General features: G+C 41.2%; 1 protein-coding gene across 1 annotated transcript in view; it reads left to right on the top strand.

The window, feature by feature from the left end:
• Positions 1-318: 318 nt before the first annotated feature.
• LOC115166131 (fibulin-2-like) overlaps positions 319-18830 on the top strand; it is a 45175-nt gene continuing 26663 nt past the window's right edge. Inside the window, exons 1-2 of the mRNA XM_029719853.1 lie at positions 319-441; positions 3138-4676. Coding sequence (XP_029575713.1) covers positions 3266-4676 — 1411 coding nt within the window. The 5' untranslated portion in view covers positions 319-441; positions 3138-3265. The remainder of the gene's footprint in view (positions 442-3137; positions 4677-18830) is intronic.

Below are 18830 nucleotides of genomic sequence, written 5' to 3'. Positions count from 1 at the left end.
GTTAGAGTTATTCACCAGCACAACCTACTTTTGGGTGAATCATCTGGAATTACAATGTACAACATCACAATAATGACAATATAAATGGGGAAAATGACTGCATTCGTCAAATAAACCAAAGTGCAAAGACTAATATTGGAATGTGACAGCAAGCAGCCTATTTCAATAAAGTAAAACAGCAGCGAGATACACAGATTAAAGCGATTGGAATTTGTTCAAACGTGAATCAGCAGCTTAATGAAATAGAGGCGCAAAGTATTCCTGACCTCATAACTAATTTGCTGAAGTATTCAGAGGGCAAAGAAACTTTTTGTTCCGCCCCTATCCTCTCTCAGTTTTCAGAGAGCGCTTGCACATCCCCCTTCTCTTCAGAATGCGCTCAGCTAACTTTGGGCCAGCATACAAGATACCGGTCGCACACTGACAAAACTGAGACTTAAGGTAAGGAAAAACTTTTCAATCACTGCCTCACTGCCTTTGCACGCTTGTTTGTGAGAATGTGTTTATGTGCTAACCTTATAAGAGACAGCATGTAACATGTAAAAATTATGGTTTTCCTTTCCAACATTTCTACCCATCAGTTATGTGCATGGCAGGTTATATTGACGTTTAATTCTCCACATAACTAAGAACATTTCAGCATTTTATTTATCCTCTATTAAATTATGCCTATTTCACTTTCACACTTAACGTTTATTGTTAAAACACAGAGAAAAAATGTGTTTAAGTCCCGTTTCCAATTTCAAATTATCGAGTATTCTCAGCCCTGAAGTCTATTGCTTATGTCCATTTGTATGTAATGACAAAACGTAAACAGTAATATTTGTAAAAGTTATTTGGCTCTATGTGAGTTTGTGTACCTTATCAAACCTCAGGCTACTGACTTAATTACATTCAAGTCATTATTCTCAGCCTAGCAGATAGACTGACATTATCTTGTAGGATATCTTTAAATCTTTACACCAGAAAATACAGTATTTCAAAACGCTAAGACAAACATGACAACAATGTTTTCTGTATCCTGGCTCAAACTCCTGGATACTAGGAGAGATACATGAGCAAGCCATGTACACAAACGTTGTTTGGAAAACTTTGGAATTTTTTTTAGCTGATAGAAAAAAAACTATATAATTTGTTTCATTTAAATAAATTAATCTTACATTGGTCAGCAAAGATACAGCGGCTAGATGTGTCTTCCATTCACTTTATCTTCTTATCACAGATTCTGATAGTAGTTGTGAGTGACACATGTTTATACAATTAGTTTGATTTTCCCAGACCAACTTTCTTTTTCTTTTTTGAATCTCACTGTCAGCTGTGGCAGACATAGGAACTCTGAGCCTCAGCCTTCGATGTAGTACATCATGCCATGTCGTTGCATGCCATGTGCTGAATTCAACATCATTAAAACACCAAACCAGTGGGGCACATGCCAGTCAAGACTGTGAGACCTGTTAAAATGATTTCTTACCCGCTGCATACAAAGCCATCATTGATTGTCTAAGTGGTGCATTTGTCTGTGCTGCAGTCCTTCTCATTCTGTGGTCTGGTATGATGAAGTGAGAGAGACGTAGCCCCAGATGTGCGAGAAGTAGCCAGAACCAATGTTTTACTTCCAATTGGATGTCTAATGGGTCTCAAAAACGTATAATTTGAAGAAACGTTGAATTTGGAAGGGGGGATTGTAATATTTCATTTAGAAACCTCTGCAGTTAGCTGTGACTGCCGTAACCCGTGCTTGGTTGACTTTGACACTGAGGGGTTGTGTTAGTGATAGAATCCTCACTGAAAGGAAGTGCATGGTCCCCTACATAATCAGCACTGAAGGGCAAATTTGCGCCAAGATAATAGGATGCCTCAACACAGAGCAGCACACCATAACTCTATATATGTAGGTTGATAAACTCAACATTCTTATTAAAATATAATCATGGAACCAGGACATCATATGGCAGGAGTATAGTATTTTTGAATATGTTGATATAGAAAACAGAGGGACTGTATGTAGATGCAGAGTTATGAGTTGCTGCTGGGAGTTTAAAGACGTGTCAGTGCAGGCTTCTCCATACAACCAAGGTACACATGAGCGTGAAGGGTGTCTATTGAGGAAAATATACCATGTCAACACTGGGTGACTTTTGCCCTCTGCTCCACCATATGTTGGAATCCATGCACCAGCATGCTGTTTCTAAGCACTATGGGGGGAATGAGTCTGGGCTGTTGTGCTATGTGTGTGTCTTTTGAGTCTAACACTGTTCATATTCCTCAACTGAGTTAAGCTCAGTGTTAAAGATTAGTCAAATGTTAGGAATACATCTAATGTTTGTTTTATGCACATAATGCTTCACTTAGAACTGGAATGCATTTTGAAAATAACTTGATTTCTTTGATGGAAACAGATTTCTTTGATGGAAACGTTGCAGTGTTTCTTTGGACTGGATCAAGCACATGAACAGTTGAGAAAAACAGGAAAAGTGAAATAGAAAACACGTGGTTTTCAATATGTTCTCTGATTTGTAGTCACATCACTGACTTGGATCACACACGGGTTTAGAATTGGCTGAATATGGATCACTGCGAAGATTGTTCAGTCTAAGTACAGTAGTGTAAGAAATGCATCTTATTAAAACGTACAGAACATACTTCTTAGAAAGGACACATTTTGAATTGCAGATTTAGAAAATATCTGACACTAGCAACCACATTAAGCCCACTGTAGTGCATGAGCTTCGTCCTCTCTTATCTGTGTTATTCTGTGTATAGGAGCTGTCAGGTACAGTACCTTTCTTTTCTAACTTTGGATGGTTTGTCTAGGGTTGTCCATATTTCCCCCTATCCCTATCCGGCGTTACCTGTAGGCACATTTCCATACCAATGTAATGCAAACCACAGTATGCATCCCGAGCTGTCCTGTGACCAGAGAATGGGCATGGAAAAACATACATTAGCCCAATGGTCAATTTTAGTCTAGGCCTAATGACAGTAATGGTAGCTAGTTTAAACAGAGGAGACTAGTGGGACCCAGTTCAATGACAAACAACTTGGTGATGATCTTGGTGAATCTTGTGGCTCTGTCACTACAGTAACTTAACATAACATAACAGTAATGTCATGTTATTTCTCTTTCATTCTCACAGGTTAAAGGAGGCCATTTGAAATCGAACCTTCAACAACATTCTCACTCCAGGTCGACTGCAGAAGACTGTGGACAATAGTTATCATCAAATTCAATTTTCAACAATTGTTCTTGGGCTCTGGGACTTTTATGAAAATGAACCAAGAAAAAGTGATGCTGTTTCAATGTGTGCTCCTGTTGTGCCTGGGCACCTGTCTAAGCCAAAGGGACTGTACAGGCGTGGATTGTCCAGTGTTGGACAACTGTATTGAGGAGGTTTTGGAGAAAGGCGCTTGCTGTGCCACCTGCATTAAAATAGGATGCTCATGTGAAGGTTACCAGTACTATGACTGCATCCATGCAGGCTTCCGGAATGGGAAAGTTCCAGAGGGAGAATCTTACTTTGTGGATTTCGGAAGCACAGAATGTTCTTGTCCACATGGAGGCGGGAGGATCGGGTGCCATTTCATCCCATGTCCCGAGATCCCTCCCAACTGCATCACTGTTGTGGAACCTGCGGATGGGTGTCCGCAGTGTGAGAGCATCGGTTGTGTTCAAGGCAACCAGAAGTATGAAGCGGGCCACTCCTTCCAGATGGACCCGTGTCAGGTGTGTCACTGTCCTAACGATGGCGGGAGCCTGATGTGTTCTCCTATCTCTGACTGCGACCCTCGTAACATTAAGAAGCCCATGTTAGCAACAACCAGACAGAACAACAACCCTCTGAGAGACCTCAGCAAACCGCATGACAATAAACAGACAAGCCCATTAGACCCATTCGCCCCCGGTAACACCCTACCTCTTTACAAAGAGGACCCACCTGTCCTGGATGAAGATGAGGATTATGACTACACACTGCCTGACCCCTCATCTACTATACCACAAGACCCGGTCCAGCCAACAGAATCGACCATAGTGTCACCATCCTATGCTGAGACAAGCTTTCCTACTTATGAGATCTTTAATGACCTGAGGCAGGAGCTGAGAGAGAGACTGGGAACATATGATCAGGAGAGAAGAGAGGAGGTGACCGTTACCGAGGATCCACATCACATGGACCAGACCACCTCAAAAGCCCAGGGGGAGTCAACAACATCAACAACAACAACAACAACAACTAAACAGGAAATTACTTCAGAGAGCCACAGACGTCAACAGGAAGTTGTTGACCGGGACAGCAGGCATCACAGAAATGGTGACATAGTGATGAAGAGTGACACTTCGAAGAACGTCACACAAACTGTCCGTAGTGACAAGGGAGTGAGACACACTGGCCGTCATGAACACAGAGACAACCAAAGCAGTCACCACCATGATGGCAGTCGTTCATCCCAAAGCTACAGGCAGCATCATGAGAAGCACCTTGTGGAGCATCTTGAGGAGCAGCGTGAGGAGCCCACAAAGCCACAGAGTAAACTTGACCAGGAGTTTCTCGCAGGGAAGTTCAGCCCGACCAGCAGAGCTCCTGTCATGAGGGAGGAAGGAGACCAGCCAGCCAGGAGACAGTCCCAGGTCCTCTTCAACTACCAGGGCCCAAACGATCAGTCTCAAAACACTGAGGGTAAGTCAGCAATACATGGCCACTCTACCAGTCCACAGTCTAAAATAATAGTGTGCTGCTGATATTTTTGTATACATTTTTTATAATTACTGTACTTGTATTTAAGGACGGTAAATCTCCTACAATGTCTTCTGAGACCTAGTTAAAGGCACTAGGGCTATACATAAAAGCAGTTCTTTCATATGCATTTCTTTTGTTCATTAAAAGATAGGAACCACATTCATCCAATGTAATGGTTTATAAATGTGTGCCTGTGAAGACAGTAGCCCAGTGTTAGAACCTCAGATGATTTACTGTCCTCCTTCTCTTACATCCAATGTTAGGTCTTGAAATTCTTAGTCTATTGTAGCTGCTAGCTGACACTGGTCCAGGAAAAACTAGGCTTCATGGAAAGCATATGGTCCCTAGACAGTGAGTTTGCTACTCACAACAAAGGTTGGAGATTACTATGCTTGTACTTTTTAGAAAGTTCAAGTTCATTTTATCAAATAGAAATTCCTTAGAATAACCTCTCAATAAAGGACTACAATGGAGTCATCTGGAGAATTCAAGGATTGTTTCCATGTTTGCGTTAATTCAAACCCAAAGTGACAGATAGATACAGTAATGTGACATCTTCCTTGGGGCGTCTTCATCAGGTATTCCCTCTTCCCAGTAGCCTCCTGAACACCAAAAAAAAGTATATTTTTAAAAGGTATATCAGATAGCTGCAGTGAAATGTGTTGTTTTACAGGGTCAGCCGTAGCAGTACAGTGCCCCTGGAGCAAATTAGGGTTAAGTGCCTAGTTCAAGGGCTCATCAGCAAATTTTTACATAGTCACCTCAGGTATTCAAACCAGTGTCCTTCGGTTACTGGCCCAACGCTCTAACAGCTAGGCTACCTGCCACCAACTCAGCTTCTGTAGATTCTGTAGCAGTGTCCCTCACGTACAATCATCAGTAGGCTCAGCATTAGCAGCCCTCCCCAAGGCATAAATACTGTACATCAAGAGGAGCTTCTGAGATGGAGAACAGATGATGAAGAGACTAGCTAAATGTCTGGAGGATGGGTTAAGAGAGTACAGTATTCATAGAGCAGGGATCATCAACAAGATTGAGGCCAGCGGGCCACCAGTTGGGGACCCCTATTACGGAGAATTCCTATTTCTGCTTTGAGATTGGGGTCGTTTGTGACACATATTCATAGGTAATACCTGTGATTGTGTATGACCTCCAAATGACCACTGTATGGGGCCTCCAATATGTTGCATCATCTTCTCATAAAATCTAGGTTTGCCACTGGAAGAAAAAATCCTCAATCAGTTCATGAGATTCCAATAGGGTTTACGGGTTTACCTTTCATAATATCTACACTACTACTATGGATTACACATAATAGGATTTCAGTGTACTGCACTAAAACTGCACTAAAATGTGATAATCTCCTTCTGATATTATCACTGCCACAGCTACTGAATTACAGTACAAACTAGGTCAGAGCTATTGGAATTCAGACTCTTGCACTATGCTGTAAGTAGGTATCGTGTGACAAACAGTCAACTGTGGATTTTCCCAGCCTTGACTAGCCACCCTTCTTTACTATACTATAACTGTTGAGACCTGTTGGGATTTTTTCTGCTTTCAGCACTTGGCCTCCATAGGAATGTATAGTGTATGTATTAGCTGTATGGGGTGTTTCATTGGGAGTTAGCATGAGAGATACCTATCACGTACATTCCATGCAGCAAGGATTCACGAGAGCGAGAAGATTGAAATATGCCAGGTCATTATTGGCATTGGTGTTTACCATTCACACGATTTGTTTATAAAGGCAAGGCCAAAGTCAACTTCTCCAGTATGCCTTGTAAGTGCCTATGAGTTAATATCTCCCAGCTTGCCTTGGATGCAGTGCGACACATATTTGTTTTGACAGATGCCCTCAGCTGTTTTCTACGCTGCATATCTGAATATTAGAGTATCATCCAAGAATGAAATGGTAGATTACTGTTGCTTCAGAGTAGGTTGACTGGGAGAGTCTAAGTTCATTCACATAAATGTCTGTCCAGCACACTCTGAGTATCTCTGTCCCATTTGGAGCAGCTCATTCCCAGGGGCAGTGGAGACAAAGATGACTAGCCTGGCTACTGTCCAGCCCCCTGGGTCAAGCTGACATTGTTAAGGGTCAGAAGTCATGGTCACTGGGTGAAGGGAAAGAGGGTCCAGCATGGTGACATCCTTAAGGACAGGAAGAGACTCAATCGATAAGGTCCCTGAGTTATGCCTGTTATCAACCCCCATTAGGGCAGCATACCAGAGTCGTTCGGAGAGGAAAGGAGAAAACATGCACTGCAAAAACACAAAATATGTTCACTACACATAAAGAGGCCTGGTTTCTATTGGAAAGCGGTCCAAGGTAAATTATTTTTCTTTCTGTTAGAGTCGATAACTACCCTGCTCCATCTAGAGTCTGGGCTACATCCCTCCCTCTACCAACTACACGGTATGGGGATTTCTAGGCACTCCGTTGTGGTCATGGTCGTGGTGGTGTAGGATGTCTTGGGGGGTTGTACTTGAAAAGGGCATAATATGGAAGTGATGAATGAGACCTCTGTTGTGGCCTGATTGCCAGACGATACTCGTTGCTCCCTCATGAGCCGCTTTGATTACTCTTCTCCCAATCCAACCAGTAATCACTGGAGCTCAGCTAGACTACACCTTCACACTCACTCCTCCTGCTCATTAGGGAACCCACTTACCCTACTCAACCAAGCTGAAGCCATTTTGGGATTGATTTGTTAAAAAGGCATGGGAAAATGTTAGATGTTCAAGTCCATTTTGGACTTTCATGCAAAACTATCATTTTCAGTGGCCACTTTGCTGTAATTGTCACCCTCAGTATTTGTGTCAGAGATAGAGCAACACTGGCTCAGTATTCAGGTAGGCTTCCATACACAATCATACACCCTAGCTTATGGCTATGATGGTGACCTCAGCATAAGACAATAATAAGGACACCCCCTCAATTGGATAAAAGGAACACTATTATTGTTGCTGTTATTATTATTACAGCACATTGGACTTTGCTATTATTACATTATTTATGGTCCAAGACATTTAGCCAACGATGACACCATACCAATTAATGAACAACGGACAATATATTGAAGTGTATACAGATTGGGACTGCTTCCTTGTGGGGCTACAGCACATTGCATCCTTAAGGGCTAAATATGTCAATTTAAATTGGAAGCTATTCCCCTAATATTTGTATTTTTTCTGTTTAGGATAGATGGCCAGTCCGATATGGGCTACCACTCAATTCAGTTCATGTTGATGGCTGTCCCCCTCCGTTTACGTGTCAAAATGTATTTCAAAGGGAGGACTCACAAGGGAGGACCTACAAGCCACGATTAAGTATTGTGAGATCTAGATTATAGACTGCATTTATTCCACATACCATATTCTTTTATGTACATAGTATAGAGCACTTAAATGCTTAATACATATTGAGGGTCAGGTTAAGGTCATTTAAGCCATTTTACTAATAATAATGAGGATAATGGATCAATAACTATTGCTCCTACAACCTTTCTATTTGACATTTCTTCAAATATGGTGGTCACGCTTGCATATCTGTTGTTATATTTAGCCTACTTTTTAAGATTATATTTGATATTTTTCTTCATTATTCACGCTAACACATCAAGTCTACTAACTAAACTGTAAGGGTCTGAAAATGGTTACTTGTTTTATGTTTTACATTATTTATGTTTTAATGCCTTAAAGACCCAAAAATATGCTGCTTAAGGTCCTGCTTTTACTTACACATCCATGGGCTAAAGATAACAATTATATCATTAATATAACATTCTCTCTTGGAATTTGAAAGGCCTAAATTGTCCTATCAAATGTTCCAGCTGTCTTGATATTCTAGCAAGAAACCATATTGATATAGCAATGCTCCAAGAATCACACTTGCTCCGTAATGACGCACATAGAATGAAGAACCATTTTGTACAAACTGTCTGCTTTTTCATCAGCCCCAAACACAACTAAAGGTATAATCATAATGATGCATGAGATACTCAAAATGATTGTTACTTAGACTGACGCACATTAAAAAAATTATGCAACTGCATTTGAATCTGAGTTGAATAAATCACAATTAAAGAAGATATCCAAATTGGAAATGTTCTTAACTGCGTTAGAGCGTTCTCAACACTTTTTTTCAGATCAGGTAGCTATTACTCTTTCCAAAGTCAAGAGAGAACGTTGGTAAGACAGAGAGCAGAATTTGGAAATCCATCGAGTTAGACTCAACCATTACTTCCATGGTAATCGTACCAATCTTTTACTGGCCAACAAGCTGCGCAGAAACTACTATCAGAACCCAAATGAATCAATAAAAGATTCTCCCGCTACTATAAAGAACTAAACACCTATGATTGTTAATCCACACCAAGCCAGACAAAGTCCTTTCTTAAAGAATTAAGAACTCCTAAATCAGGTAGGCACATTCCTTCATAGGATGTGGTAGTTCCCTGCAGTTACAGTTTTTCTCGATTGTTTACACACATTTTCTGAAAGCATGCCTCATATTCTTAGAACTCTACACACAAATCAAAAAACACACACAATGGGCAAAACCCCTCAATTCTCCAGCAAAATGAAACTTTACATTCAAAACAATGTTATTTCTTATCAAAATGGTATTTTGTTTTCAAATGACACACACAAACCATCATATGAATAGACATTTATAAGAACCAGTTAAACACTGATGTGCTCAATGTAAAACACTATGATGAATGGAAAACACGTCTTCTCCATTCATCATAATGACTTAGGCCTTTTTTTGGTTCAGTGTTGCCATTACTACAGACAGTACATACATAAGTGTGTTGTAAAATATTTTAGAATATTGTTTTTATACTCAGAACACACAAATACACGGTAACAAATATATTTTATTTTTCCCACAAAAACAATGTACACAGTGTACATCCCATTCCCAACCAACACAAAGAGGCACATACAGCGGTCTACATACAAAACAGAATAATTTAATGTATACGGTTACAGTAAAAAATAAAAAAAATAAAAAAATATGCTTCATCCTCTCTTCTGTTGCGGTCTGGCCACAGCACTTCATCCACATCACAAGCAATGTTTTCCCTGGCCAAGCAGCGGGGGAAATATCGCCTAGCATGGCGATTCCAGCCATGAAAAGCATCAGCTGCTATATCTCCACATGCGTCTTCCATAGCTTGGAGAAGAGGTATACGCGTTTGTGGATTTCGGTCATACACTTTCCATCTCCAGGCAGAAAAAAAATCCTCAATAGGATTGAGGAATGGAGAATATGGAGGGACATAAACAACTAAAAAGCGTGGGTGGGCAGTGAACCAGTTACGAACCAGAGCAGCCCTGTGGAAACTTACGTTGTGCCAAATGACAACGTACCTGAGCTGCTTTGGGCCATCTACCTGATCTGGTGGAATGAGTGTGTTGTGTAGGGTGTCCAGGAATGTGATCAGATGGGCGGTGTTGTAGGGGCCACGGGTAGCATGGTGATGGATGACGCCGTGGTGGGTAATCGCTGCACACATTGTGATGTTCCCTCCGCGCTGGCCAGGGACTTGAACAATGGCACGCTGGCCGATGATATTCCTTCCCCTCTTTCGTCTTTTTGTGAGGTTGAATCTAACCTCATCAATGAAGATGAACTGGTGCTCCACTGCAGCCACCTCTAGCTCAAGGACTCTCTGAAACACACATGACAATATCAGAAATAGACATGGAGTGGTCACTATTGTGAAGCACAATCATTATGATTACAATACTGAAATATGTATAATTTATACAGTGTTGAGAGTATGCGTCAATTGTGGGATTGTATAGGACTCACTTGCACATAGTTATATCGCAATTCTTTGACTCTTTCTGAATTGCGTTCAAATGGCACCCTGTAGACCTGCTTCATCCTGAGATTATTTTTCTTTGTATTTGCCGTAATGTTATGGCATTATTTTCTAGGACCATGTTCATGATTTCAGTTTCCTGTTCAGGAGACAGAACACGTTCCCGACCACCTTGTGTTGGTAATCTTTCAGTTCTGCCAAACAAATAGTAAAATACTGTAAATACAAAGTAGGAATACATTTCCCAAATACTTGAAACATACTTTATTTTTACAGTCCTACAGAACAGTCCACAGGCAATACTGTACTACTGTACTCATTGAGTACTGTATTGATATTCAGTACTGCAATTTTCTAGTGAGAGTATATTTCTTACCTATTCTCATTTCGGAATGTCCGGATGATGGATGCTACAGTGTACCTGCTCAAATTTGGCTGTACTCTTTGCCCAGCCTCCCTCATTGTTAGACCATGGTTGACCACATGATCAACCAAAGTGGCTCAGATCTCATCAGAGATTACAGCCCTTGGCCTTCCTCGTCCTCGTCCTCCCCGTTCTCCTCCTCTTACTCTCACTCCTCTGGCTCTGCCTCTGTTTCCAATGTTGGCATCCATTGCTCCAAAACAGAAGAGCTCACCTGTTGCCCTTTTATGCTAAAGCTCTGATTGCTAATTGTAAAACTGTGTGATGGGTGTTTGCCCATGTGATGAGTCAGTGTGCATATTTGAATGGCAGTGTGTTCATTGTGAAAACAAGAGATTTTCTGCATGAAAATTGTGCCAAATGCAAAGAATTGTGTGTAGTGTTTTGAAAAAAGTGTGTTTTAGAACTGCAATTTGAGTGTAAAGCAGGAATTGTGCTTGTAGTTTAGCAGAATTGGTTCAGGGGGTTGGTGCATGAGTTACATGTTGTGGTCATTGTGTCTCAAGTACCAGTATTTGTGTGTAAACAATTGAGAAAAACTGTAAATGCTTAGATGCAGGGGGTTGGACTGAGATATGTTGGGTTGAGGGGAATGGGATGGGGAGTTGGGGATGTAGGCCAACCTCTTTTTGTTATTTTTCTTTATATACCAATTTTACTATTACAAAATCCGGTTTGAACAATATTATAATTTCACTATGTATTTCTTACTTTTGTTTTTCTTTTGCATGCAGCCCACGGGTACATGTTATATAAACCGAATATATTAATTTAAATTGATATTGTACCTGTAAACCCCCCAACAACCACAAATGTGGTAAAAAAAAAGATACTAAAAAAGAGCAACATGTACTGTTACAAAACACATACTGTAGCATCTGAGAGTGAACTAGGCAGATATGTAATTTTGGTGAGGATAAAAGGAGTGGGAATTCCAGACCTGGTTGACTCTCTATCCAATCTAGAGGGATTTCCAGGTCATTTCCAGGAATTAAGGCATATCTCATTATTGCAACATATCCTTGCCATAAACCGGCAAACGGATCTGAAAAACCACTTATAATTAAAAATACTAAGACGACAAGGCCAAATGCAGAAACCAGATCGTCAACAAGATGTATAATAAGCATGAGATTGGTTATAAATTACAACTGAATAACAGCTGCAGTCAAGACCAAAGACTTCCAGCTGTTTATAGCCTTCCCTGTAGCTCAGTTGGTAGAGCATGGTGTTTGCAACACCAGTGTTGTGGGTTCGATTCCCACGGGGGGCCAGCACAGAAAAAAAAAAAAAAAAATTTTTTATAAAATTGTATGAAATGTATGCATTCACTACTGTAAGTCACTCTGGATAAGAGTGTCTGCTAAATGACTAAAATGTAAAATGTAAATGTATTTCCAACCAACCATAAATCTGTTCTCATGGCAAAGATTAGATGATATGCTTTATTATTCTTCATCGATGTGTTATGATTTGGCAGTAAAACATTTACAATGGGCCTAATAAGATTAGAGGTTTACCTGCGTGACCACAGATGGACAGCTCCCTGAAATGCAACCCTCGAGTGTGTGTGCACACGCTTTATATTTAATAAAGTTATTGCAGTATAATTATGAAATATACATGTAATCTTCAGTATTGCAATAAAAAGGGGGCACTGTTAGCATAAAGGCAATAATGAAAAGGAAACACTAATACTGTACCTTTTGGAGAAAAAAAACGTTCTCTTTCTATGTAGTAACATTAGACTGTTTTAACTGCAGCTTGCAAATCCAACCACGAGCAATTGGACAAATTTTGTCCTATGGTATTTGGGTGTTATGTTGTCCACAAAATGCAAAATCTGGATTTGGATGGATTTGTAAAGGCATGGTAGTAGATCATTTCCTGCCTGTTGACTTGTGACGTCCAGCTGTGATATATTACCCATAGAACACCAACAAGAAATGGCTCCTCAAGTTAGAGTAAATTATAGGTCTGGTGAGGGTGTGCTGCATATCTTACCATTACTCTATATGTAGGGAAATAATCACATTCAACAGCTCTATCTATTTTAGTCTGTTTCAAAATAAATCTAAATCAAATTAGTTGTATTTATTTACATTTTTCACAAAAATATTTTTCATAATTGTGAGTAAAGCATCCCCAACCAGACCCTAAACCAGACTCCTTATATAACATTGGTTGCAAACCTGTCAATTCGAACCTTATGGGGCTCCTTCAGATCACCAGAGCCAATCAGGCACACTTCGGTGTGTCTCTGTGCCGCATACTGGTTTGGTCATCCATCCAACCACATGGAAATGCAATGGGATTGGAGGTTAGAGAGGGAAACCATCAAAGACAGTGTAGTCTGGATGGCCCTTAGGTCTCCTGTCCACAAACCACAGCCCAGTCAAGAGTTCAGACTCCAGAGAGACGGATGGATCACACATGTCCTGCTCTCTGTTCTACTATCACTATCAGTCTCACTGTCAGGGAGATTAGGATAAATAGCTGTCGATTCACTGTCTTCTTCAACATGCTTCAGCTGTCCATGAAAATGAAGTCATATGGGGGGAAGCCCCTCTTCCCTGTTATGTCATGGACAGCTGCTGATGGACAGGCCAAGCAGTGCAACTAGGACACGGTGATGTACACTGCTCAAAAAAATAAAGGGAACACTTAAACAACACAATGTAACTCCAAGTCAATCACACTTCTGTGAAATCAAACTGTCCAGTTAGGAAGCAACACTGATTGACAATAAAATGTCACATGCTGTTGTGCAAATGGAATAGACAACAGGTGGAAATTATAGGCAATTAGCAAGACACCCACAATAAAGGAGTGGTTCTGCAGGTGGTAACCACAGACCACTTCTCAGTTCCTATGCTTCCTGGCTGATGTTTTGGTCACTTTTGAATGCTGGTGGTGCTTTCACTCTAGTGGTAGCATGAGACGGAGTCTACAACCCACACAAGTGGCTCAGGTAGTGCAGCTCATCCAGGATGGCTCATCAATGCGAGCTGTGGCAAGAAGGTTTGCTGTGTCTGTCAGCGTAGTGTCCAGAGCATGGAGGCGCTACCAGGAGACAGGCCAGTACATCAGGAGACGTGGAGGAGGCCGTAGGAGGGCAACAACCCAGCAGCAGGACCGCTACCTCCGCCTTTGTGCAAGGTGGAGCACTGCCAGAGCCCTGCAAAATGACCTCCAGCAGGTCACAAATGTGCATGTGTCTGCTCAAACGGTCAGAAACAGACTCCATGAGGGTGGTATGAGGGCCCGACGTCCACAGGTGGGGGTTGTGCTTACAGCCCAACACCGTGCAGGACGTTTGGCATTTGCCAGAGAACACCAAGATTGGCAAATTCGCCACTGGCGCCCTGTGCTCTTCACAGATGAAAGCAGGTTCACACTGAGCACATGTGACAGACGTGACAGTCTGGAGACGCCGTGGAGAACATTCTGCTGCCTGCAACAACCTCCAGCATGACCGGTTTGGCGGTGGGTTAGTCATGGTGTGGGGTGGCATTTCTTTGGGGGGCCGCACAGCCCTCCATGTGCTCGCCAGAGGTAGCCTGACTGCCATTAGGTACCGAGATGAGATCCTCAGACCCCTTGTGAGACCATATGCTGGTGCGGTTGGCCCTGGGTTTCTCCTAATGCAAGACAATGCTAGACCTCATGTGGCTGGAGTGTGTCAGCAGTTCCTGCAAGAGGAAGGCATTGATGCTATGGACTGGCCCACCCGTTCCCCAGACCTGAATCCAATTGAGCACATCTGGGACATCATGTCTCGCTCCATCCACCAACGCCACGTTGCACCACAGACTGTCCAGGAGTTGGCGGATGCTTTAGTCCAGGTCTGGGAGGAGATCCCTCAGGAGACCATCCGCCACCTCATCAGGAGCATGCCCAGGCGTTGTAGGGAGGTCATACAGGCACGTGGAGGCCACACACACTACTGAGCCTCATTTTGACTTGTTTTAAGGACATTACATCAAAGTTGGATAAGCCTGTAGTGTGGTTTTCCACTTTAATTTTGAGTGTGACTCCAAATCCAGACCTCCATGGGTTGATAAATTGGATTTCCATTGATTATTTTTGTGTGATTTTGTTGTCAGCACATTCAACTATGTAAAGATAAAAGTATTTAATAAGATTATTTCATTCATTCAGATCTAGGATGTGTTATTTTAGTGTTCCCTTTATTTTTTTGAGCAGTATATTTTATTTACAAGATGGAGTCATCTCTGACTGTGATGGCAGATGTCAAAGGTGTAAACATCATGGCTCCAATGTATCTGCTTAGCTTATGTAACATGTTGGCTTATTCGCTCACACATGTGCATACGATCATCCCAATATAGCTTACCTGGATGGAGCATGTTCACGTGTACCAACCATCTCTGAGCGAGAAAGAGAGCCTCCATTCATTCCTTTTGTGTGACTGTGTACATCCCACCTGTACTGTAAATCAGTGGCATTCCTGGAAAGAGAAAGATGGAATGATCCATTCGTTATCATTAACACCAAGGTGAACTGTATGGCAGCGACGGCCACCGATTTATGGTACGAGGAGGGGAGCTGCTCTCCCTTTGTCTTTTGCTCCTCTCAGAGGAGGATGTCATTGTTGTTGGATGTGGGTGATAGTGCCGTGTGTGGTTGATGTCACCGTAACTTACAGTTTTTGACAATTGCTTACACATGATGTCTGAATCTATGGCTCCTTTTCTCTAGACTCTACACACAAAACCCCAAACCACACACACAAAATGCAAGATGTCACACATCTCTTGAAAAACCAAACACTTCATTGAAAACTATTTTAACTCTTCTCAAAATTGTGTTTTTGCATCTAAACTCTACACACAAACCATCAAATGATGTGAAATATGTAAAACACTACTATCTCGTGTCTTTTGCATGTTCAGTGTGCAGTGGAGTCCACGGCAGTTTGTCATAGCACTCACTCGTACAAGTACACTACTGTTCAAAAGTTTGGGGTCACTTAGAAATGTCCGTGTTTTTGAAAGAAAATCAAAGAAACCAAGAAAGCCAACCTGAAGCTTATTTATAGTGCTCAAGCTCTGATTTCCAAGTGAATAAATTAGCTATAAGTGTTTTCACACGTGAGCACTGGGTGTAGGTAATCGGTAAATGAGTGTGGCATTTTGAATGGCAGTGTTTTCCAAACGAAACACAAGACCTGTTACTTTTGAGTGATGTTTCTAATGTAGAGAACTGTGTTTAGTGTTTTGCAAAAAGTGTGTTTAACAATTGCAAACTGAGTGTAAAGCAGATAATGTGCTTGCAGTTTTGCAGACTTGGTCTGAAGATTAGGTACATAAGTTAATGGTTTCACTGAGTGTGCCTCAAGTACCACTTTCAGTGTGTAAGAGATTGTAAAAAAAAAACTGTAAAGGTTAACAGACAGATGTAATGACAGGCCAAGAAAAGAGAGATGTACCTCGAACCACCTATCAAGCCCACCTCCACAACTCTCCTCCTAACATGATGAATCCGCCATGGGGGTGATTATACACCTGAATGGAACACATTTGCTTTAGTTCCTTGATTAGAAGGCTTGTCAGAGGGATGCGGGATATTCACAGGCTGAGCTTAGACATGGTTCAGTTACTCCAGGTAATTATTTCAAAACCATCATTGTAAAGTGGCTGTTTCAGTATCAATGTTTGACCTTTATCTGAACAGTCCCTTTTCAGAGCCTTTTTGATGTTACTCAAAGGGCTCAATTCAATCAAACCCGCACTGTGGTATTTTCACAGTAGCTCTTTTCCCCATGGTCAAATAAAAACGTAGAATGGTCTTGGGTTCTGTAAAAACTCGCTATTATTACCAGGTATACTCTCCACACTGGTAGATGCTTCCAGATTTACGAATAAGAAGTATGTGTTTGTAAATAAAGACAGTGCACAAACATTGCTTTGGCAGGTTTAACTGAATTCAAGTCAAACTGCTGTTAATATCTTACCTTATTGATGAGCACATGGGACCATTCTGTTCTGTGTTTCATGATGACTGAAGTGATCCCACCTGGAGAGAAAATGAATAGGATGCAAATGAAATGGATGACTGATGAAGTTCTCTGTCTTCTAATAATAACAAATTCAAGCAGGTTCAAAGAAGCTTGTCATATGGTGTGACTGGGGACAGATATTTATGACTCAAAGAGGCTTTGCATCCTCTAAGGTTTCATATCTTCTCATTTCTAAACCTATAAATTATGCACTGCTGTGCAGCGCATTCTCCGCTGGAAATGAACGGCTTACTGCTCACATGAAAAGGCATGTCAAGGAGAGAGGACCATAAGGACTAAAACAAAGGAAAGTAAATCACTAAGAAAAGGTATGGTGAATAAAAAGAGAGAATTGAAGACGAGTTAATGTAAGCTCCTTCAGCAGTTGAATATTTTTGTTGATAAATGTTTTTTTCTTGCTTATGTGTTATACTATGCAAATTTGTCATTATTTCTCCTTCCTGCCTGTTTCTTTAATTAGACTCGTGTTTTAGTTGATTATGTAGACTTGTGAAGTTTTCACGTCTGTGTGGAGTTTAATCATGTGGAAATGGATAAAAATCTCCACTTGGCACCTTTTCCCCTACCTCCTCCAGCTGCTCATTCTGTTAAATCAAATGCTAAATTTGAATCAGCCTACATAATAATTCACAAATTAGTTTAAAAGATATAGAAATGTGTTTTTTCCAGTCTGCTGGTTTTGAAACAGGGCAGCTAGAAGGCCCACAAACATAAAACAGTTTTAGAACAATGTCCCAGTTTTGTGTTTCACAAGGGTAAACCACTTCATGCCAATTGCCTTCAATGATATTGTGACAGTCTTACAGTTTTCTGCAATTGTTTACACACGTTTGCTGAATCTTTGGGCCATTTCCCGAAAACTCTAAACACAAAACCACAAACACCAAATGCAAAACTCTACAAATCTCTAGCAAAAGCAAACACTGCATTCAAAACTGTTTCATCTCTTTCCAAAATGTTTTTTTTGCATCAAAATGACACACGTGTCATATGAATAGATCTGTCTACCAACCAACAACACACTGATGTGCTCAACACAAAACACTACTATGAATATCCCATCAGTAGGTTTATGCTTTTGCCTTTCAGTATTACACTGTAGCCGTTGTTACAGTATTACACTGTAAAATATTGTTACAGTAATGTATACCTACTCAAATATACATAAATAAACACACACAAATGCAATACAGTAACAAAAACGTTGACATTTATTTCCAAAATGCAGTATTTTTTAACACTTGTGTTTTGTATGTAACACTTTCCATACCCAACAGGAGAAAACCAGGAAAAACATTCAGTAAGATAAAGGGTTTTCTGTACAAAAATAAAAATGAAAGGGGCTCATTCTTTCAAAACTCTAAACACAAAAAGACAAAAACACAAGCAAAATGTAAGAAAAAAGACATTAGGCTGCATCCTGCCTCCTATTTTGGTCTGGCCACAGCACCTCATCTACATCACAAGCCATGTTCTCCCTGGCTAAACAGCGGGGAAAGAATCTTCTGGTGTGACGGATCCAGCCGCCGAAAGCCCCCACATCAACTTCACCACATGCATCCTCCATTGTCTGGAGAAGAGGCATGCGTGTGAGGGTATGGCGGTCATACACTTTCCATCGCTATGCCGAAAGAAACTCTTCAATTGGGTTTAGGAATGGGGAATATGGTCGGAGGTATAGAACAATAAATTGTGGGTGGTCGATAAACCAGATGTGGTCCATTGCAGCCCGGTGGAAACTCACGTTGTCCCAGATGGCAACATACCTGGGCTGCTCTGGTCCACCC

This window comes from Salmo trutta, chromosome 28, assembly GCF_901001165.1.
Source record: "Salmo trutta chromosome 28, fSalTru1.1, whole genome shotgun sequence".
Lineage (NCBI taxonomy): Eukaryota > Metazoa > Chordata > Actinopteri > Salmoniformes > Salmonidae > Salmo > Salmo trutta.
The sequence above is the reverse complement of the archived record's forward strand: the minus strand, read 5'-3'. Positions and strand labels throughout refer to the sequence as shown.